General features: G+C 46.6%; 1 protein-coding gene across 2 annotated transcripts; it reads left to right on the top strand.

Moving 5' to 3' along the window:
- The first annotated feature begins 557 nt into the window (after window positions 1–557).
- Window positions 558–23,338, top strand: CCDC25 (coiled-coil domain containing 25). 2 transcript variants are annotated; one of them, XM_066594628.1, is made up of 10 exons: window positions 558–614; window positions 2,855–2,934; window positions 3,470–3,517; window positions 5,032–5,071; window positions 10,466–10,517; window positions 15,098–15,173; window positions 16,742–16,845; window positions 19,444–19,646; window positions 21,086–21,131; window positions 22,779–23,338. In XM_066594628.1, exons 2-10 carry the CDS (start codon window positions 2,910–2,912, stop codon window positions 22,806–22,808), a joined length of 624 nt encoding a protein of 207 aa, XP_066450725.1. In that variant the 5' UTR covers window positions 558–614; window positions 2,855–2,909; the 3' UTR covers window positions 22,809–23,338. The 2 variants fall into 2 exon arrangements, with proteins under 2 accessions (XP_066450725.1, XP_066450732.1); XM_066594635.1 differs by lacking the exon at window positions 558–614 and adding an exon at window positions 688–802.
- The last annotated feature ends 559 nt before the right edge of the window (window positions 23,339–23,897 follow it).

Genomic DNA, 23,897 nt, shown 5'->3' with positions numbered 1-23,897 from the left:
AAAACACAGACAGACAAGACACGCCGCCATTTATTTAACACCAAATCACAGGAGTGAAAACATCACAAATTGAACGAAATCACTGAAAAGCATTGGGTTTCATAATTCTGTGTTTTCAGTCACTCCTCCATTGGAGTCTGACGAAGAGCCCGAGAGATTTGCGCCTCGCTGTGACATCATGTATGTGTCGGCATCACATCTACACGATCACGTGGTTTCTCTTGCTGCGAATAATCACATTTCACGCATCGCTCAAAAAATGCCCGTTTCCCCGTAAGTATAAAGGCGCGCTATAATTTGTCACGCACATAACTCGCAGTGCTAAAAGCCAACTGGCTGCTCTACGGCCACCGAACCAGCGGAAACGTAACAGCTGCTCTCATGCGTCATACCGCTACTTGCCTGCAGAGGGCAGCGTGTCTTCTCATGCAGTCACTCCAGACAGTCCAGTCTTATTGCTGGTTTTGTTCGTGTGCTTCCACTCCGGGGCTGCAGGTGGCAGTGTCTGCGCCGGCACCGCAGCTTGTAGTATCCCTAGCCGATCAGTGGTCGTTGGTTTCTACGTCACTTCCGGTTTGTAAGCCGGACAGGAAGCGACGGCAGCGGGGACCACGGTGAGTACAGAGGGAAGCGGTGGGCGTCATGGTAACAGCAGGGCGGGTTACCGGACACTCTGCCGGGCATGAGGAAAACGGGACGGCTGCGGCTTGTGGTGTCTGTACCACCTACCGTATGTTACTAAGCTTCATGATAGCAACCAATCAGCGTCCGCTTCACGTCTCTGCAGGGCGGGTCCACAGATGTAAGCTCGGCTGTGATTGGCTGCTTTGGCGGATTCTGGGTGTCTGCTTTGTATTTCTGTGTAAATGGCTCCAGAACCCCCTGAAGCCTTCCTATAGCCGGCAGGACCTCCGCTTCCTGTCAGTGAATGTCCAGAGCGCTCTGTTTGGTGGTGGTGGTGGTGGTGGGTGGGTGGGTGGGGGGGAGCGGGGGCATAGTGCCCCTCCTGCCATCTGTGCGGCCACTGCTGTCCATATGGAACGAGTACACTGGGCTTTACGGACGGACCACCATATTGGACGAGGGCTCATTCGCAGGAGCGTGTGGTAAAGTGCCGCGGACCCTCACAGCGCAGTACAGCAGCTCCCGGGTCTCACTGTTTATTTCTTTCATTGTCCCGCTCGGTCAGTACAAACGGCGCTCGTGTGATGTAATTACGGATGGACCGCGTTTATTACGCACCCCGGAGAATGATAGCGCTGAACGCTCAAAATACGCGATAGAATACGGCGCGCCGCGTTCTTATTTACGTACATATTATGCACAATGAATATCCGCTGGTGTGAATGACCCCCGGACGCTCGCGGCGCACCAGAGCCGGAGTGGGGCCCACGTGCGCGTATGAGACCCCGGCGTGTGTTTATGATGTGAATGGCGTTGCCGCCGCGCCTCCGCGCTCATTTCTGTTTTGGTGAGAGCAAAAATTAGACAAATGGCGAGGATTTCCGTGGATTTCCTCGCATTTACTTTTTTTTTGCTGCCATGATGTACAAACAGCCGCCACAAGTGCCATTCCGGACGAGGCGTTCAGGTGACACAAGCGGCCCCGCCCCTTGGCCTGCCTAATTATACGCCATTTTCAGCATTGACAGCGGCATCTAAATAGTTAATAGCGGCGATCAGAGCGGCTTCAGTCATGGCCGTCGCCGTCTTCAGTCATGGCCGCTGCCGGTCAGCTGTATGAGGTGGCCGGGGGTCTCGGGCGGCTCCAGGCTCATCTTCAGAACAAACATGTCCGTCAGTGGTGGTGGGGGCCAAATATTGTACTTGGTCTTTAACCCTTCCCGCTCCAGGACGTACATTTACATCCTGGAGCGTCGGGGTGTGTATGATGAGAGGTCGCTGTGCGGCCGATCATGGCTATTAACCCTTCAAATCTCCCGACTGATATTGGGGGGTCCCATAAGGCCCCTCCGCGGTGAGATCGGGGGAGCCGTGCACGTATCTTGGCAGCCGGGGGCCTTCCGAAAGGCCCCCGGGCTGCCTTGGGAGACTGCCTATCAAGCCAACCCCGTGGGGTGGCTTGATAGACTGCCTGTCAAAACACAGTATGACGTAATGCTATAGCATTACATCATACTGCAGGAGCGATCAAAGCATCGCTGGTTGTGGTCCCCCAGGGGGGCTCAAAACAAAAGTGAAAAAAGGTCAATAAAGTTTTATTTGTGAAAAAAAAATCACCCCCTTTTGCCATATCTATTAACAAATCTAAATCATAAAAAAATATGTATTTGGTATCGCTGCGTCTGTAAAAGTCCGATCTATCAAAGTAGCGCATTATTTTTCCCGCACGGTGAACGTCATCCGAAAAAAAAAAAAATACCGAGCGCCAGAAATGCACTTTTTTAGTTATCCCGTCTCCCAGAAAACATGCAATAAAAATGAATCAAAAAGTTGTATGTATTCCGAAATGGTACCAACACAAACTACAGGACGTCCCGCAAAAAATGAGCCTCGCACAACTACATAGACGGAAAAATAAAGTTATTGCGCAGAAGATGCGGCAGAAAATAATTGAAAAAAAATGAAATGTCTTTGAAAAAAAATAGTACAGTAAAAAACCTGTAAGTTTGTACCGCAGCAATCGTACCGACCCGGAGAGTGAAGTGATCAGGTCGCTTCTGTTGCAGTTTGTGCGCCATAGAAACGAGACGCACGAAAGATGGCGGAATGTTGTTGTTTTTTGTTACGGTGGGCGTTGATAAACGTGCCGCGTTCTGTGGGACCCGTCCGGGAGATTCTCCATGTTGCCATTAACCATTAACCATCTGATGACTTGTGTTTGCCCCTACAGTTCTCCTTCTTCATCCCCTGACGTGAGAGGAGGGGGCCGGGCCTCAGGGGGCGCTATGGTCTTCTACTTCACTAGTAATGGTAAGTGACCTGTCCTCATGTGTTGTGTGTCCGGAATAATGGTCCTCAACCCCATCTGAACCGGCTGTGAGCGTGATGGTCAGGGGTTCACATACTTTTGACTACATGTGGATGTATACTGGGGGATCTTTCATGTGGCACACAATTTGCGCACACAATACACAGAAAGAAGAACCCATTGATTTCAATTCACGCATCATAGGTGCCAATAGGAGTCATGGGGGGGAGGGGGGGTGCGCAAATGTGCACGAAATACTCCGAGTGATGCGTCGTACACTCAGTAATTCCGATGGAAAAGGAACACGTCTGGAATTAATGAGCCACTTCAATTGGTGCGGTTTGTTTGCCGCCCGCAGATGAGCGCACCCTGCAGGCGGGAAAATGACAGTGAAATACGGCGCTGCGCATGCGGATATTTATAATTCCTTCTGCAAAACTGCAGCGCTGAGGAACAAATAGCCTCATCCTACCCCAAAACAGCCAGCTGCACTCATGCCAGGTACCGCCTCTGATCTTGTCTCTGCTTCTCTCGCAGTTGTCTCCCCGCCGTATACCATATACATGGGAAAGGATAAGTATGAAAGTAAGTCACCCTGCCATTGTTGGGGGAGGGGACTATAGGGCTGCCCAGTAAAGGGGGAGGGGGACTATGGGGCTACCCAGTAAAGGGGGAGGGGGACTATGGGGCTACCCAGTAAAGGGGGAGGGGGACTATGGGGCTACCCAGTAAAGGGGGAGGGGGACTATAGGGCTGCCCAGTAAAGGGGGAGGGGGACTATAGGGCTGCCCAGTAAAGGGGGAGGGGGACTATAGGGCTGCCCAGTAAAGGGGGACAGGGACTATAGGGCTGCCCAGTAAAGGGGGACGGGGACTATAGGGCTGCCCAGTAAAGGGGGACGGGGACTATAGGGCTGCCCAGTAAAGGGGGACGGGGACTATAGGGCTGCCCAGTAAAGGGGGACGGGGACTATAGGGCTGCCCAGTAAAGGGGGACGGGGACTATAGGGCTGCCCAGTAAAGGGGGACGGGGACTATAGGGCTGCCCAGTAATGGGGGACGGGGACTATAGGGCTGCCCAGTAATGGGGGACGGGGACTATAGGGCTGCCCAGTAATGGGGGACGGGGACTATAGGGCTGCGCAGTAATGGGGGAGGGGGACTATAGGGCTGCGCAGTAATGGGGGAGGGGGACTATAGGGCTGCGCAGTAATGGGGGAGGGGGACTATAGGGCTGCGCAGTAATGGGGGAGGGGGACTATAGGGCTGCGCAGTAATGGGGGAGGGGGACTATAGGGCTGCCCAGTAATGGGGGAGGGGGACTATAGGGCTGCCCAGTAATGGGGGAGGGGGACTATAGGGCTGCCCAGTAATGGGGGAGGGGGACTATAGGGCTGCCCAGTAATGGGGGAGGGGGACTATAGGGCTGCCCAGTAATGGGGGAGGGGGACTATAGGGCTGCCCAGTAATGGGGGAGGGGGACTATAGGGCTGCCCAGTAATGGGGGAGGGGGACTATAGGGCTGCCCAGTAATGGGGGAGGGGGACTATAGGGCTGCCCAGTAATGGGGGAGGGGGACTATAGGGCTGCCCAGTAATGGGGGAGGGGGACGATAGGGCTGCCCAGTAAAGGGGGAGGGGGACGATAGGGCTGCCCAGTAAAGGGGGAGGGGGACGATAGGGCTGCCCAGTAAAGGGGGAGGGGGACGATAGGGCTGCCCAGTAAAGGGGGAGGGGGACGATAGGGCTGCCCAGTAAAGGGGGAGGGGGACGATAGGGCTGCCCAGTAAAGGGGGAGGGGGACGATAGGGCTGCCCAGTAAAGGGGGAGGGGGACGATAGGGCTGCCCAGTAAAGGGGGAGGGGGAGGATAGGGCTGCCCAGTAAAGGGGGAGGGGGACGATAGGGCTGTTGTCTCCCCGCCGTATACCATATACATGGGAAAGGATAAATATGAAAGCAAGTCATTTTGCCCTCGTTGGGGGCAGGTGTTATATGTACAGTACACATCTGTGCAGTTATCCAGCACCGGTTGCAGGCAGAAGTGACTAATAATCGGGCTTCTCATACGGTTTTCACCTAACTTTTACTCTCTTTTTCAGATGAGGATCTCATAAAATATGGCTGGCCAGAAGATGTGTGGTAAGTCAGAGATCCCAAGGGGCAGTATTATAGTAGTTATATTCTTGTACATAGTGGGCAGTATTATAGTAGTTATATTCTTGTACATAAGGGGCAGTGTTATAGTGGTTACATTCTTGTATATAGGGGGCAGTATTATAGTAGTTATATTCTTGTACATAGGAGGCAGTATTATAGTAGTTATATTCTTGTACATAGGAGCAGTATTATAGTAGTTATATTCTTGTACATAGTGGGCAGTATTATAGTAGTTATATTCTTGTACATTGGGGCAGTATTATAGTAGTTATATTCTTGTACATAGGGGGCAGTATTATAGTAGTTATATTCTTGTACATAGGGGCAGTATTATAGTAGTTATATTCTTGTACATAGGGGCAGTATTATAGTAGTTATATTCTTGTACATAGGGAGCAGTATTATAGCAGTTATATTCTTGTACATAGGGGGCAGTATTATAGTAGTTATATTCTTGTACATAGGAGGCAGTATTATAGTAGTTATATTCTTGTACATAGGGGGCAGTATTATAGTAGTTATATTCTTGTACATAGGAGGCAGTATTATAGTAGTTATATTCTTGTACATAGGGAGCAGTATTATAGTAGTTATTTTCTTGTACACAGGGGGCAGTATTATAGTAGTTATTTTCTTGTACACAGGGGGCAGTATTATAGTAGTTATATTCTTGTACATAGGGAGCAGTATTATAGTAGTTATATTCTTGTACATAGGGGGCAGTATTATAGTAGTTATATTCTTGTACATAGGAGCAGTATTATAGTAGATATATTCTTGTACATAGGGGCAGTATTATAGTAGTTATATTCTTGTACATAGGGGGCAGTATTATAGTAGTTATATTCTTGTACATAGGGGGCAGTATTATAGTAGTTATATTCTTGTACATAGGGGGCAGTATTATAGTAGTTATATTCTTGTACATAGGGGGCAGTATTATAGTAGTTATATTCTTGTACATAGGGGCAGTATTATAGTAGGTATATTCTTGTACATAGGGAGCAGTATTATAGTAGTTATATTCTTGTACATAGGAGGCAGTATTATAGTAGTTATATTCTTGTACATAGGGGCAGTATTATAGTAGTTATATTCTTGTACATAGGGGCAGTATTATAGTAGTTATATTCTTGTACATAGGGAGCAGTATTATAGCAGTTATATTCTTGTACATAGGGGGCAGTATTATAGTAGTTATTTTCTTGTACACGGGGCAGTATTATAGTAGTTATTTTCTTGTACACAGGGGGCAGTATTATAGTAGTTATATTCTTGTACATAGGGAGCAGTATTATAGTAGTTATATTCTTGTACATAGGGGGCAGTATTATAGTAGTTATATTCTTGTACATAGGGAGCAGTATTATAGTAGTTATATTCTTGTACATAGGAGAAGTATTATAGTAGATATATTCTTGTACATATGGGGCAGTATTATAGTAGTTATATTCTTGTACATAGGAGTACAGTATTATAGTAGTTATATTCTTGTACATAGGGGGCAGTATTATAGTAGTTATAGTCTTGTACATAGGTTCAGTATTATAGTAGTTATAGTCTTGTACATAGGTTCAGTATTATACTAGGTATAGTCTTGTACATAGGAGGCAGTATTATAGTAGTTATATTATTGTACATAGGGGGCAGTATTATAGTAGTTATATTCTTGTACACAGGGAGGCAGTATTATAGTAGTTATATTCTTGTACATAGGTTCAGTATTATAGTAGTTATATTCTTGTACATAGGGGGCAGTATTATAGTAGTTATATTCTTGTACATAGGGGGCAGTATTATAGTAGTTATATTCTTGTACATAGGGGGCAGTATTATAGTAGTTATATTCTTGTACATAGGAGGCAGTATTATAGTAGTTATATTATTGTACATAGGGGGCAGTATTATAGTAGTTATATTCTTGTACACAGGGAGGCAGTATTATAGTAGTTATATTCTTGTACATAGGTTCAGTATTATAGTAGTTATATTCTTGTACATAGGGGGCAGTATTATAGTAGTTATATTCTTGTACATAGGGGGCAGTATTATAGTAGTTATACTCTTGTACATAGGGGGCAGTATTATAGTAGTTATATTCTTGTACATAGGGGGCAGTATTATAGTAGTTATATTCTTGTACATAGGGGGCAGTATTATAGCAGTTATATTCTTGTACATAGGGGGCAGTATTATAGTAGTTATATTCTTGTACATAGGAGCAGTATTATAGTAGTTATATTCTTGTACACATCTGGCACTATTATAGTAGTTATATTCTTGTACATAGGGGGCAGTATTATAGTAGTTATAGTCTTGTACATAGGTTCAGTATTATAGTAGTTATAGTCTTGTACATAGGTTCAGTATTATACTAGGTATAGTCTTGTACATAGGAGGCAGTATTATAGTAGTTATATTATTGTACATAGGGGGCAGTATTATAGTAGTTATATTCTTGTACACAGGGAGGCAGTATTATAGTAGTTATATTCTTGTACATAGGTTCAGTATTATAGTAGTTATATTCTTGTACATAGGGGGCAGTATTATAGTAGTTATATTCTTGTACATAGGGGGCAGTATTATAGTAGTTATATTCTTGTACATAGGGGGCAGTATTATAGTAGTTATATTCTTGTACATAGGAGGCAGTATTATAGTAGTTATATTATTGTACATAGGGGGCAGTATTATAGTAGTTATATTCTTGTACACAGGGAGGCAGTATTATAGTAGTTATATTCTTGTACATAGGTTCAGTATTATAGTAGTTATATTCTTGTACATAGGGGGCAGTATTATAGTAGTTATATTCTTGTACATAGGGGGCAGTATTATAGTAGTTATACTCTTGTACATAGGGAGCAGTATTATAGTAGTTATATTCTTGTACATAGGGGCAGTATTATAGTAGTTATATTCTTGTACATAGGGAGCAGTATTATAGCAGTTATATTCTTGTACATAGGGGGCAGTATTATAGTAGTTATTTTCTTGTACACAGGGGGCAGTATTATAGTAGTTATATTCTTGTACATAGGGAGCAGTATTATAGTAGTTATATTCTTGTACATAGGAGCAGTATTATAGTAGATATATTCTTGTACATAGGAGCAGTATTATAGTAGTTATATTCTTGTACATAGGAGGCAGTATTATAGTAGTTATATTCTTGTACATAGGGGGCAGTATTATAGTAGTTATATTCTTGTACATATCTGGCACTATTATAGTAGTTATATTCTTGTACATAGGGGGCAGTATTATAGTAGTTATAGTCTTGTACATAGGTGGCAGTATTATAGTAGTTATAGTCTTGTACATAGGGGCAGTATTATAGTAGTTATAGTCTTGTACATAGGTGGTAGTATTATAGTAGTTATATTCTTGTACATAGGGGGCAGTATTATAGTAGTTATAGTCTTGTACATAGGTGGCAGTATTATAGTAGTTATAGTCTTGTACATAGGTTCAGTATTATAGTAGTTATAGTCTTGTACATAGGAGGCAGTATTATAGTAGTTATAGTCTTGTACATAGGAGGCAGTATTATAGTAGTTATATTCTTGTACATAGGGGGCAGTATTATAGTAGTTATATTCTTGTACATAGGAGGCAGTATTATAGTAGATATATTCTTGTACATAGGGGGCAGTATTATAGTAGTTATATTCTTGTACATAGGGGGCAGTATTATAGTAGTTATATTCTTGTACATAGGAGGCTGTATTATAGTAGTTATATTCTTCTACATAGGGGGCAGTATTATAGTAGTTATATTCTTGTACATAGGGGGCAGTATTGTAGTAGTTATATTCTTGTACATAGGGGGCAATATTATAGTAGTTATATTCTTGTACATAGGGGCAGTATTATAGTAGATATATTCTTGTACATAGGGGGCAGTATTATAGTAGTTATATTCTTGTACATAGGGGCAGTATTATAGTAGATATATTCTTGTACATAGGGGGCAGTATTATAGTAGTTATATTCTTGTACATAGGGGCAGTATTATAGTAGATATATTCTTGTACATAGGGGGCAGTATTATAGTAGATATATTCTTGTACATAGGGGGCAGTATTATTGTAGATATATTCTTGTACATAGGGGGCAGTATTATAGTAGATATATTCTTGTACATAGGGGGCAGTATTATAGTAGTTATATTCTTGTACATAGGAGCAGTATTATAGTAGATATATTCTTGTACATAGGGGGCAGTATTATAGTAATATTCTTGTACCTAGGGGGCAGTATTATAGTAGTTATATTCTTGTACATAGGAGGTAGTATTATAGTAGTTATATTCTTGTACATAGGGGGCAGTATTATAGTAGTTATATTCTTGCACATAGGGGGCAGTATTATAGCAGTTATATTCTTGTACATAGGGGGCAGTATTATAGTAGTTATATTCTTGTACATAGGGGGCAGTATTATAGTAGTTATATTCTTGTACATAGGGAGCAGTATTATAGTAGTTATATTCTTATACACAGGGGGCAGTATTATAGTAGTTATATTCTTGTACATAGGAGGCAGTATTATAGTAGTTATATTCTTGTACATAGGAGGCAGTATTATAGTAGTTATATTCTTGTACATAGGGGACAGTATTATAGTAGTTATATTCTTGTACACAGGGGGCAGTATTATAGCAGTTGTATTCTCGTACATAGGGGGCAGTATTATAGCAGTTATATTCTTGGGCATAGGGGCGCAGTATTATAGCCGTTATATTCTTGTACATAGGGGGCAGTATTATAGCAGTTATATTCTCGTACATAGGGGCACAGTATTATAGCCGTTATCTTCTTGGGCATAGGGGCGCAGTATTATAGCCGTTATGATCTTGGGCATAGGGGCGCAGTATTATAACCGTTATCATCTTGGGCATAGGGGCGCAGTATTATAGCCGTTATCTTCTTGGGCATAGGGGCGCAGTATTATAGCTGTTATCATCTTGGGCATAGGGGCGCAGTATTATAGCCGTTATCATCTTGGGCATAGGGGCGCAGTATTATAGCCGTTATCATCTTGGGCATAGGGGCGCAGTATTATAGCCGTTATCTTCTTGGGCATAGGGGCGCAGTATTATAGCCGTTATCTTTTTGGGCATAGGGGCGCAGTATTATAGCCGTTATCTTTTTGGGCATAGGGGCGCAGTTTTATAGCCATTATCTTTTTGGGCATAGGGGCGCAGTATTATAGGAGTTATTACATGTTTTTATGCACTGTAGTTGGCGCTGGGTATTACTACATTGTAGAAAAATATGTTAGTTTGTGGTTTCTATAAAACCTTCATAGATTTATTGCCGTGTGTCCGCGCTCTGTATGGATATATAACCTTGTTTCTGATCTCTGCAGGTTCCACGTGGATAAACTGTCCTCTGCTCATGTTTACCTCCGGCTTCAGCAGGTATATATATCTATGTAACTCTGTGTTTTTACTGAGGAGAATCTACCTCCCCTCTGTGTATACTAGCTGATATACCCGGCTTCGCCCGAGTTAATTTGGTACTGGTGTTTATCTGGTGTTCATACGGAAAATCTTATGAAGTTGTGATTACTTTAGAGATACCGAGGAAAAAAATATGTTCACCATTTTGCATAGTTCTCTGCGTTACCCAGGAAATACCACGGGGAGGCAACCATGCAACGTTTCCTTTTATATAAAATGACATCAGGAAGTGAGAGAATTAGATTACATACGTAAAATTTGGAAGCTATTTGGGACCCATTAACTTTTCCTATTTATGACATAATGCTCGTGCCAAATTTCATGTTTCTACGACATCAGGAAGTTGGAGAATTAGTGGCGAGTCAGTCAGTGAGTGAGTCAGTGAAGGCTTTCGTCATATATCTCTGTGTGTGTATATACTGAGGAGAATCTACCTCACCTCTGTGTGTATATACTGAGGAGAATCTACCTCACCTCTATGTGTATATACTGAGGGGAATCTACCTCACCTCTCTGTGTGTGTATATACTGAGGGGAATCTACCTCACCTCTCTGTGTGTGTATATACTGAGGAGAATCTACCTCACCTCTGTGTGTGTGTGTGTGTATATACTGAGGAGAATCTACCTCACCTCTGTGTGTGTGTGTGTGTGTGTGTGTGTGTGTGTGTGTGTGTGTGTGTGTATATACTGAGGAGAATCTACCTCACCTCTCTGTGTGTGTGTGTATACTGAGGAGAATCTACCTCACCTCTCTGTGTGTGTATATACTGAGGAGAATCTACCTCGCCTCTCTGTGTGTGTATATACTGAGGAGAATCTACCTCGCCTCTCTGTGTGTGTATATACTGAGGAGAATCTACCTCGCCTCTCTTTGTCTCTACTGAGGAGAATCTACCTGACCTCTCTGTGCCTCTACTGGGGAGAATCTACCTGACCTCTCTGTGCCTCTACTGGGGAGAATCTACCTGACCTCTCTGTGCCTCTACTGGGGAGAATCTACCTGACCTCTCTGTGCCTCTACTGGGGAGAATCTACCTGACCTCGCTGTGCCTCTACTGGGGAGAATCTACCTGACCTCTCTGTGCCTCTACTGGGGAGAATCTACCTGACCTCGCTGTGCCTCTACTGGGGAGAATCTACCTGACCTCGCTGTGCCTCTACTGGGGAGAATCTACCTGACCTCTCTGTGCCTCTACTGGGGAGAATCTACCTGACCTCTCTGTGCCTCTACTGGGGAGAATCTACCCCGCCTCTCTTTGTCTCTACTGAGGAGAATCTAACTAACCTCTCTGTGCCTCTACTGGGGAGAATCTACCTGACCTCTCTGTGCCTCTACTGGGGAGAATCTACCTGACCTCTCTGTGCCTCTACTGGGGAGAATCTACCTGACCTCTCTGTGCCTCTACTGGGGAGAATCTACCTGACCTCTCTGTGCCTCTACTGGGGAGAATCTACCTGACCTCTCTGTGCCTCTACTGGGGAGAATCTACCTGACCTCTCTGTGCCTCTACTGGGGAGAATCTACCTGACCTCTCTGTGCCTCTACTGGGGAGAATCTACCTGACCTCGCTGTGCCTCTACTGGGGAGAATCTACCTGACCTCTCTGTGCCTCTACTGGGGAGAATCTACCTGACCTCTCTGTGCCTCTACTGGGGAGAATCTACCCCGCCTCTCTTTGTCTCTACTGAGGAGAATCTAACTAACCTCTCTGTGCCTCTACTGGGGAGAATCTACCTGACCTCTCTGTGCCTCTACTGGGGAGAATCTACCTGACCTCTCTGTGCCTCTACTGGGGAGAATCTACCTGACCTCTCTGTGCCTCTACTGGGGAGAATCTACCTGACCTCTCTGTGCCTCTACTGGGGAGAATCTACCTGACCTCTCTGTGCCTCTACTGGGGAGAATCTACCTGACCTCTCTGTGCCTCTACTGGGGAGAATCTACCTGACCTCTCTGTGCCTCTACTGGGGAGAATCTACCTGACCTCTCTGTGCCTCTACTGGGGAGAATCTACCTGACCTCTCTGTGCCTCTACTGGGGAGAATCTACCTGACCTCTCTGTGCCTCTACTGGGGAGAATCTACCTGACCTCTCTGTGCCTCTACTGGGGAGAATCTACCTGACCTCTCTGTGCCTCTACTGGGGAGAATCTACCTGACCTCTCTGTGCCTCTACTGGGGAGAATCTACCTGACCTCTCTGTGCCTCTACTGGGGAGAATCTACCTGACCTCTCTGTGCCTCTACTGGGGAGAATCTACCTGACCTCTCTGTGCCTCTACTGGGGAGAATCTACCTGACCTCTCTGTGCCTCTACTGGGGAGAATCTACCTGACCTCTCTGTGCCTCTACTGGGGAGAATCTACCTGACCTCTCTGTGCCTCTACTGGGGAGAATCTACCTGACCTCTCTGTGCCTCTACTGGGGAGAATCTACCTGACCTCTCTGTGCCTCTACTGGGGAGAATCTACCTGACCTCTCTGTGCCTCTACTGGGGAGAATCTACCTGACCGCTCTGTGCCTCTACTGGGGAGAATCTACCTGACCGCTCTGTGCCTCTACTGGGGAGAATCTACCTGACCGCTCTGTGCCTCTACTGGGGAGAATCTACCTGACCGCTCTGTGCCTCTACTGGGGAGAATCTACCTGACCGCTCTGCGTGTCTGCACTGAAAGGCTGTAAAGTACATAGGGAAGTGGCCATGGACTGCAGGGATGAAGCATGCCTTCAAGGCTAAGAAAGGGCTGCAAGCCCCAGTCTGGAGGTAGATTTCAATAAAGGGGGTGTTACCTTTTAAGGGTAAAAAGTGAGGAGAGAGACATCGGTACATGCAGTCTGAGGAGAATCTCTCACTCTATGTGTATACATATTTTATTCCTCGGTTCCTCTGAAGTACCCATGGCTTCATAAAATATTCCGTGCTAAGAACAAATTAACATCTGTACCAAATTAACTCTGGTGAAGTCGGTGTGTATCTTCATAAAAGCACCTGAGCTGGAAAGGTCAAAATCTGTTACAACTTATAGATACAGGAATTGCATAACTTAAAAAGTGAGTGCACCCCAAACCCCTATATATATTTTTTGAATGCAGAAAACCTGCTGATTACAACCCATTCAGACAGCTACAATCCGCTATTTGCACCTTCATGTAACTTTTTGTTATAAGCAAAATTTAATTTCAAAAATGCCTAAATATATGTAATTTCATGCCTAAAGCTCACATCGGCTCGCTGTATAATTGTATGCCTGAAGCTCACATCGGCTCGCTGTATAATTGTATGCCTGAGGCTCACATCGGCTCGCTGTATAATTGGATGCCTGAGGCTCACGTCGGCTCGCTGTATAATTGTATGCCTGAAGCTCACATCGGCTCGCTGTATAATTGTATGCCTGAGGCTCACATCGGCTCGCTGTATATTTGGATGCCTGAAGCTCACATCGGCTCGCTGTATAATTGGATGCCTGAAGCTCACATCGGCTCGCTGTATAATTGGATGCCTGAAGCTCACATCGGCTCGCTGTATATTTGGATGCCTGAAGCTCACATCGGCTCGCTGTATAATTGGATGCCTGAAGCTCACATCGGCTCGCTGTATAATTGGATGCCTGAAGCTCACATCGGCTCGCTGTATAATTGTATGCCTGAGGCTCACATCGGCTCGCTGTATAATTGGATGCCTGAAGCTCACATCGGCTCGCTGTATAATTGGATGCCTGAAGCTCACATCGGCTCGCTGTATAATTGTATGCCTGAAGCTCACATCGGCTCGCTGTATTACTGAGCTCTGGGTTTGGTCTTATTGTAAAGAGTAACTGTACTTTTTAAAAACTTTTTAAACATGCCAGCACAACAAGTCACAAGTTTTGGTCAGTGGGTCCAGGAGCTGCTGATACCCCACCGATCACTGAAGTGAAGGGGTCGCAGTGCTCACATAAGTGCCATCACCTTCGGCTGTCTTCACTGCCCGTCCGCTGCGCTCAAAAGACCAAAACCAGAGATACAGCCAGTCACAGCAAGAAGGTCCTTGGGATGAGTGCCCAATATATATGGTGCCAGGCACGTATGCTGGTACTGTGGCACAGATTGAGACAGAACAATGGCACCGTCAGCATAGTAAACCCCCCCCGTGTCTCGTCTAAGGTGTCACATGGCACTGCCGGTAAACCTATCACATGATTTAGGTGCGCAGAACAAAATGCTTCATGCGAAATTCACCTCTGTCATGCCTCTGCCCCCCATAATGTCCACTTATAAGATTTATCCCTTTACCAAGGGGCTGTATGGCAGAAAACAACATGCAGGGAACTCCAATCACTTCTGGCTTCCCATCCTGCCAGCCGCACCGCTACCTCTGCTTGCTGCTCCATAGACTTAATGCACAAAGATACAAATGCTGCTGCCACATGCACAGGATAGTGTAGGCACAATAACTGGCAACGCATTTGGGGACCGTACAGACCCTTTGTTGCACCAGGTCACCCCCCTTCCCCCTTGGGTCTTGAATAATATAATTGTGGCTCCTCGTGTGTTGCAGGGTCAGACGATAGACGATATCCCGAAAGATGTCCTAACCGACTGCGCACAACTGGTGAAGGCCAACAGCATCCAAGGTAGGTCTTCACGTCCTAAAGTGACGCCCCGGTCTCTGTACAAAAGTCAGTCCCGGGCCTGGATGGGGTATATTGCCTGTAGTTGTCTGTTTCTGTTGGCCCTCCCGTCCCCTCGTCTTCTGCCATTCAGGATACCCACCACAATTTTCTGACTACCCAATGCCCGCTGTGCACAGCTCTCTGACTAGCCGGTGCTAGTAGTATAGCACTACTATTATACTGTGGGGGTTGGGTAGTCTGAAGATTGCATCGGCCGTGTTGGACGACTGAACCCAGAAGGGACGACCAAATAGGTAAAAAACCGAAGAGTCGCTTTAAAGTGGCTACATCCCAAATCCTTTGCTGGTGCGTTGTAGTGAGGTGTCGGCCATGACCCTCGCTGCGGCCCTACATGAAGGAACTCTTCTAGATGCCTGGACCCCTTTGGATTTGCTTAGAAATGTCTAACTTTACAGATTTTGCTCATCCTTCCGAGCTGAGATACACAGACGGGCGTATCCCCGGGGTAACCCTGAGGAGGAACGGGCAGAGACCCTCTCTGAAGGGCGCCTGTTAGTGTCTCTGCCTCAGGTGTCACCAAATCAGCCTTGGAGAAATGGAAATAGAGCTATAATGTTGCTTCATGCAGAAAGCCAAGGAATGTTCCTTAAAGGGGTTGTGCCAAGATGGACCTTTATCCCCTCTCCACAGGATAGTTTAATCTGTGGGGGTCTCTCCACAGAGACCCTCACCGATCCTGAGAACGAAGGTTGTGTTCCCTGTGGTGGTTGCTGCCGCCCCCTGCAGTGAGGAGGACACAGCGCCGCTCCATCATCTACAGTGAGACTGCTGGATAAAGCCAAGCGCCTGCAGCTGTGTGACCGTCGCTCGCTTCAGTCTGACGTCAGTGTGGTGAGTGCGACAAGTGAGGAGCGCAGGACCCCTGTTCTTGGGATCGGTGGGGGTCTCAGCAATGAGACCTCCACGAATCTGACTTACCACCTTGGTGCAGCCTCCTTAGCGCTCTCTGGCACTCCTATTGGCTGCATTTACACCCCTGGTATTCTCGCACGAGTTTTGTGAGTTGTAAAACTGGCATAATAATAGAGGCCATCATGGCGCTCGGCCTGCTTACACGGGCGATTCCTCTTTCACACCGATGCTGCCAGATAGAACTATTGCAGCATGTCATATTTCCGTGCGACTCTCACGCAGGAGTAGGACTTGTAATGTGTTGTCTCCCTCACAGCATGCGGACGGGGGATTCATGTGTCGGCGGAGTATTTGGGGCGCAACTCGTAGTCAGCTGAGTGAATGCGGCCTTACAGTAATGTGAACTGTATGTTGGCAGCACTTATAATGGCTGCTTTGGTGCCCAGTACATGAGCCACTGAAGGAGTAACCATGACAGGCTTCTCAGGATGAGGGGAAATGTCATGTGACTCCTTCTGCCATTCCTGATTGGCTAATAAAGGCCACAGAAGTAAGGATCACTGTGTCATGATCCGGTCGTGTACACAATACCCTGCTTACCGGGTGCCACAGTCATGTGCCACACAGGCCAAGTAATGTCTTTATTTCCCCTGCAGGCTGCAAAATGAACAACATCAACGTCGTCTACACACCGTGGGCCAATTTACGGAAAACCGGAGACATGGACGTCGGTCAGATTGGATTTCATCGGCAGAAAGATGTAATTTCTTAGAATGGAGGGTAGAATTTCAGCTCCTGTTAGTGGCGTTGTGGCGCCCCGGATGCTGCCGTCATCTCTGGGTTGTCATCGGCGTCTCTTCCTTCACCGTGTTGGTTTTCTTTTCTTTGGAGACCTCAGCTAAGTGTAACTGCTTATGAGCCAGTGAAAGGCACAACAGAAATAATCTAGGTTCTAGAAAACCCTTTTGTGAATGCATACTGGAGTGTGTCCAGCAGATGGCGCACAAGAGCCATAGAGTGAATGATGGTCATATTATGTAATGCAGTGAGAGGACTCGGCTCCCCGGCGGAGGCTGACCATTATGTCGTGATGTTAGGAACCCATTGGACAACGTGAGCCTCGTTTAAGGTCTCGTATCACTAGATTACCCATGTACAGGTGGTAGTACCCTGAGTGACCCCTTTATTAGAGCCCCCGGCACTCTCACGATTGGCGCTTCCCTGTATGGAAATTGGAAACGTGACCCCAGACTGCGGCATAAAATCATGCGGATCAGTTTCAGTGTGAATCCATTTCCAACGAGGCACGGGCATTGGTGCTAGACACTAGCCGTGGCTGAGATGTCACTGCCAACTGCGGGGGGGGTTTCTTATGTAATGGTGTGGAGAGTATACCGAGTATAGCGTGATCGAGGAAAAACATCCAGCGGAAGAGGATCCTGCGGACGTAAACAAATCATCACTGAAAGGGGTCAGCGGAGGATGCCAGGAATTATTCTGTCCAACAGGGGCTTCAGTCAGGAGCAGCCGGATACAACACTGGTGCTCGGGATTTGGGATAACTCACGATATCCACTCCTGTGGTTATGCCACAAAACCCCCAGATGGGAATAACCCTTTAAACAGAGGCGTCGTACTCTATTAGTGCCCCTCCTCGTGTGTCCACCTTCACAACCAAATTTTATATATTGTTTCAAAGCAAAATGGTAAAAATCACATCTCACTTGTATGCATATTGCGTGGCGTGAGGGCGTCGGGATTTATATTCCTAGGCCCCATTGGGAATGAGTGACTCTCAGGCAAGAATCGTCCCAACGTAGGACCTGCTGCCATTTTTCTAATTTGGATCATCTTTCCAAGAGAAAACTTGCTGGCGAGTCCTTCCATGTGAAGTGGTCCAACGCTCCGCACCTTCATAGCTCAGACTCTGTTCGGCATTTGTTATGACGCGCCCGTGCTGTCGGAAATCTCCCAAAGTTTCAGGTTCCTGCAAGTGCAAACCCCCCCCCCCCCAACAGGGGTCAAACTCACCAACCGTTAGCTGGAGGAACCCAAAACTTGGGGAGATTTCCTTTGATTCCACAGGCGTGTGATACACACATTTTGAACGAAATCTGGGATATGGAGGTGGGGAGTTTTTCTTGTTTTAGGCCACTTGACATGGAATGACTCTCATGTGAAATCTGTGTTGTTTCTCACCTCCCAATCAGTGGAAACCCGCGTGCGCCTGCTCCCTTACGGAAGCGGAGTGCCCCGCTGTGGTACGCTGTTTGCATAGCTCCCATCGACTTCTACGAGGGTTACGGAAACAACATGGCCCAGCATCGCTCACCAGTTTCTGTCGCCCTGTCCACCATACATCTAGTGGTGGTGCCGTCATGGCCAAGTGGGGCTCAGAGGAGCATACCCCTTTAACCCCTAGAGAACCAGACACTTTTGGGGGGATTTTACCCATGTGGCGGTTTTACTGCCCTATTTTTTTCCTTCAGCTACCAAAATTATTTTTGCTGCGTTTTTTTCCCGTTGCATACAGGGCTTTTTAATATCTTTTTCACTGACTTTTTTTTCTGTTCTTTTAGTTTTATTGGAGGTAAAAAGCTAAAAAAAAAGTTTTGTGTTTTTAACATTTATGTTTTTTTTTTTTTTTTTTAATTAGTACATCTACACTAAAGTATGGGAACGCTCCCTCATTTTGTTTCGGACGTTTTGTTATATAATATATATGGGTTTGGATTACAGGGCGCATGCAGCGACGGTTTTGGTTGGCGTCGGCTTTGGATTATTTTCTTTCCTATGTATATCTTGTTTTATTCTGTAATTTTTATTACGTAATTATTTTTTTTACTATCTATGTCCCCCATGACGTCATATAAGACCTCTGGGGAACATTCTCATGTTTTGTTTTTTTTATTTGACACTTTCCCACTGTAGCTGGGGCATCCATAGGAGTCCCAGTTACAGGGAAAAAACAACCCCTGTAGTGACAATATTTACAGGCAGAGCTGATCGGGGTCTGCTACGACCCTGCAGCTCTGCTGTAGCAGGGAATCCCGGCGGTCACATGACCCCCGGACTCGCGTAGTGGAAGAAAGCTTTCCACTTTCACTTGTTAGTACATAGGGCTCATTGAGCGTTGTGTACTAAAGAAAGGAGGAGGCAGAAAGGGTTAAAACCCACTTCCTCCTCCTCCGGATTATCAGCCGTGACTAACAGCTGACAACCCGACCTGCTTCTGATTGATTGCAGAAGCAGGAGGCTTTAATCCCCACCATAATTTTACAGGGCTTGGTCCCTAATGGGTTAAGTAGTGTGAGACCAACTGTTTAACATTCTAGAGGATCTGCTTGATGTATCCCAGGTGAAAAGTATAAACGTTGAGAAAAAAGTTAACGAGATCCTCAACCGGCTGGAGAAGACGAAAGACGAACGGTTCCCAGACCTGGTGGCAGAGAAGGAATCTCGAGACCGGGAGGAGAGGAACGAGAAGAAGGCTCAGATCCAGGAGATGAAGAGGAAAGAGAAGGAAGAAGTGAAGAAGAAGAAAGATCTGGAAGAACTCAGGTGACTATTGATATTTACTAAAGGGAAGGCATGCGGCCCGACTACTGACCCGGGAGCATGGAGGGGGGCATCACTAGTAGGGAATCTGCCACTGACCTCAGTCATGACCCATGATTATTATTGATAGGTGATCCTATGATGACGTTTCTGTCCTTGTGTGGACCTTCCTCCATAATCTGTATTACCTCACGTAGAAATAGAAGAGGATTAAAAAACACCAAAAGGAAAAGTGAGAAATCAAATCTATCATTCAGAACAGTGTGGTACAAAAGGAGAACCTAATGAGAAAGCCTGCCTGCGGGCTGACGTCTTATAGCTGGGCCTGGGTGGAAAACACACGGAAAGACCGTATAGAAGCACCAATTGTAGTGCATGAGGGACATTAAAGGGGCGGTCTGGGATTTGGGGGAATTCTCTTATTGATTCCCTCTCCTCCGGATGAAGGTTCCTGGCACCATAGCTGTCGGATGCGTGTGTATGGGGGGGCTCCGCAAACGGTAGGTGTATGGGGGCTGTGGGCGACATGGCTATCAACGGAGCGTATATGGGGGGGGGGGGGGGGGGGTAGCCAACATTTCAGCCAAGTGTACTTGTAAGTGAGGATTCCAAGTGATATTCGATGCATCCAGAAACTCTTAAGACAAAAAGTTCCATCTTGGTGTCATCAGAGCAGAGCATCTTTCCTCTCACAGTCTGAGTGTTGTTTAGGGTATTTTTGGTAACTCCAGGGGCTTCCATGTTTCTTACTGAGGAGGCTTCATCTTGGCCGCTCCGCCATAAAGCCCAGATTGGTGGAGGCTGCAGTGATGGTCGACCTTCTGGAAGTTTCTCCCATCCCACTTCATGACATGGAATCCCAGCATGGTTACCCCATGGTTATTAGCCCCGTTAAATAAGGGGGCAGATCTGCTGTTACATAAATGGAAATCTGGGCCAGAAACCCGCCCCTGGGGTGCGCTCACATGTGGTTGGTGCAGAAAAACTGCAACTAAATCCATCCCTTCATTTGAAAGACTGAAATCTGCAGCTGAGCCTCATTAAAAAAAAGCGCATCAGACTCCGCACCAAACATTGCCGATTTTTACTCAGTTTTTAATGTGGCTCTGCGCCAGAATCTGCAGCATGTGAACGTGCGCTTAAAGGTGGGTTTCTGTAACTCACCTGTTATCAATCCGCAGGATTGATCATCAACAGTTCATTGTCGGGGGTCCGCCGCTCAGGATCCCCACCGTTCAGTTGACTGAAGAGGCCGCAGCGTGTGACGTCACGTTGGTCACATGACCTAAGAGCAGCTCCATCCCATGCCAGTGATTTGTATTGAGCTGCTATACAATGTGGGGCGCTGTGCCTGTTATGACTGAGGTGACAGCGGCGCCCCCTCTGCACGTATGTAATTCTACAGGTCCGGTATATTGATTCTGTGTATCTTCTCTCACCAGGAATTACACCTCATTGATGAAATCAGAAAACATGTCTACTAATCAGGTAAGAAAACAAAGTTCCAGAACTTTCTTCTCTGTTTTCTGTTGCACAAATGTTGTAATTTTGGTGCATACGCCAAAATTGCGACTTTTCGTGATTCTACACCGAGCCCTGGCACTTTTTTTAGCTAATTGGTGCAGTTTCTCACACTTGGCTGTTCTTGGCATACATTATAGCAGGCATGTCCGACCGCTAAGCTTAGACCAGCGCATGAGATGCCGGTCTAAATAATTAGGTCCCACCGTGTTTCGTTCTTGACGTCTGTCAACCGCCCAGCTTGCTGTCAGTGAATGGAAGCAATGTTATGACTGAGAACCTCGCACAGATGCTCGGCTCGTTGCAGTGTATCCGTTTGGGGTTGTAAGTCGGGATTCTCCGAAGAAAGACTTGTACTTCTGCTGTGTGTAGAGGGTCACCTAAACTGATACACTGTAACAGAACTCACCAGCTTTGTGATCAGGGCTAAGTCAGCCCCAGAGGGTTTACATTCACTGACAGCAATGCCTCCGGCTCATGAAAATATCCAAGCCGAAGGAGGAAATCCTTTAATGTTCTCATTTAAAGGGAACCTGTCACCGTCAGGAGACCAAAAATTACATCCTGGCGCTCGTAGGACAGGAGCCCAGGGAGATATTTTTCATACCCACCCGCCTCCCGATGCCCGCATTGTCACCCCCTGAAAGTCAGCATGCAGACTGTGCATTCAGCGCAGGGACCGGGGCAGCGGACTGAAGGCTGCAGGCTGTGCTCACGCTTCCATTCATCCCTATGAGAGTTCATGCATACAGTCTGCAGCTTTGATGAGCCGGTCTGCAGCCATCAGGAGGCTCCCGGGAACCTGCCCTACAAACACCGTAACTTACACTATGCTGATAATAGTCGATGACAGGTTCCCTTTAACAAAAGAGCGTCCCCTTAGGACCTCAATCTTGAGCTATCTGCTCCATGGGGGTTCTCTGCTCGGGGCCACGAACGATCAATTGTTTGAAGTAACCGTGACTTCTCCCTGCGTTCCGGGTGCTGCGCCTTACATTTGTATCGCAGTGTCCGCTATGGCCGCACAATCCCATTTACGTGAACGGGACTGAGCTGATGTGAGACAGCGTGATGAATGAACGTGACCTCAGTGCCCTAGAAGAGGCTGCAGTGCCATCGTACCTTCATACAGCTGATCGCAGGGGTCCTGAGTGCCAGACCCCACCGGTCCGATACGATGCCCTCTCCTGAGGATATTGGTTCCTCTGCCAAAAAGCCATTTGCAGAGTTTGATGGCCATTTGTAGTCTAGTTCTGTCATATTGCTAGACCCCGATCCGGCATCCGTGCTGTTGCTGGGGACCCCTATGATGTCACTAGTGACATCACTTGGCTTCTCCATGCAGATGGGACTTGGAGAGGAAGAGACGCGATCTGCCTCCTCTCTGCACGCCTGTGTATACAGATCACTGGTGGCAGCCATCTAACGGACTGCCGCCATCAGTGACTTGTATGCAGGGACCACGCAGATCACGTCCGCCCTGACAACCTGCGCCCGCAGTGAAGGAACCCAGCCCGACTCCATGCAGCGTCAGCCCTACTAAGCGTGCTCGGTTATCATTGTGGTCATGTTGGTGACGGTCTGAAATTCTGATGGCAAATGGTTTTCCTGCAGGATGGCAACGACTCTGACGACTTCATGTAAAGCAGGGGGCGGAGCCAATCATCACGGATACACGGACTATGGGACGGCTACTCAATGCCAAAATAAACTGCGTTCAGTGCCCGCTTGACTGCTCCAGCCTGACTCATCCGCCATGAATCCCTGCGGGGTGGGAGGGGCCTGGGTGGGCCGGTGCTTTATGGAGAATTTGGGGAGACATTTTTATCATAAGCCGAGGGTTTGTCCCGAATATATGAGCCGTCCTGGGAAGTGGCAGACGCCCGTCGCATCTCACCGTGCAAGAAGTCTCCGGAAGCTATGCATCTGCTGCGACTTTTATAAGCCGCTCGCTGCCGCACATTATGAGCCGAAAGAAGATTTTAGCATTTTTAACCTTTTTGACAACTGTCGGACATCTCAAAAGAGAACTTGTATGTCTGTCTCTTCTGATGTGGACACTCGGGTGGCCTCTTATTCCTGGACGGTCACGGACAACGTCGGCCTCTTCCTGCTGCATGTCTCCACTTGGGTGCATGGAATGAGCAAGTTGGCTAATAAACTGATAGCTGTAAGACGGCTCGGACCATGTGTTTAATTACCACCGGGAACTCACAGTCGGGGCGTGGAGAAAGAGTAGCTTCTTACCCCGGGGGTCCGGTGGGAGGTCCGGTCATGGGGGTCCAGTGGGAGGTGATTCATTGTCTTTGGAGTAGGTAACTTTCAGGGTGTCGGATTAGAGGGGTACGTTATGTAGGGTTTTGTCCACAACATAGTGCAGGTAGTCCTTAAAAGGAAAGCAAGTTATGGAATGCGGTGGGATGAAAAATAATAGCATTTTTTTTATTTTTATTTTAGTTTTTTGTTAATATTGCCTTTAGAAAAAAATGGAAATAAATTCAATAAAAAGTGATCAAAATGTTACATGTTCCCAAAAATGGGATAAATGAAGCCCAAGGTTGCATTACAGGGCTCTGATGGGGGGACACAGGGAGCCCCTTCAGTGGCAGGTTTATTATTACCATGTCATGCCTCACTGGAGATTTTCTGGGCGTGCCACTAAAGGGGTTAGAAGGAAGTTTGTCGGCAGCAGTTGGCCTATCCAGGTCCTCATCACATGACTCTCCCTCAGTG

This window comes from Eleutherodactylus coqui, chromosome 1, assembly GCF_035609145.1.
Source record: "Eleutherodactylus coqui strain aEleCoq1 chromosome 1, aEleCoq1.hap1, whole genome shotgun sequence".
Taxonomy (NCBI): domain Eukaryota; kingdom Metazoa; phylum Chordata; class Amphibia; order Anura; family Eleutherodactylidae; genus Eleutherodactylus; species Eleutherodactylus coqui.
The sequence above is the reverse complement of the archived record's forward strand: the minus strand, read 5'-3'. Positions and strand labels throughout refer to the sequence as shown.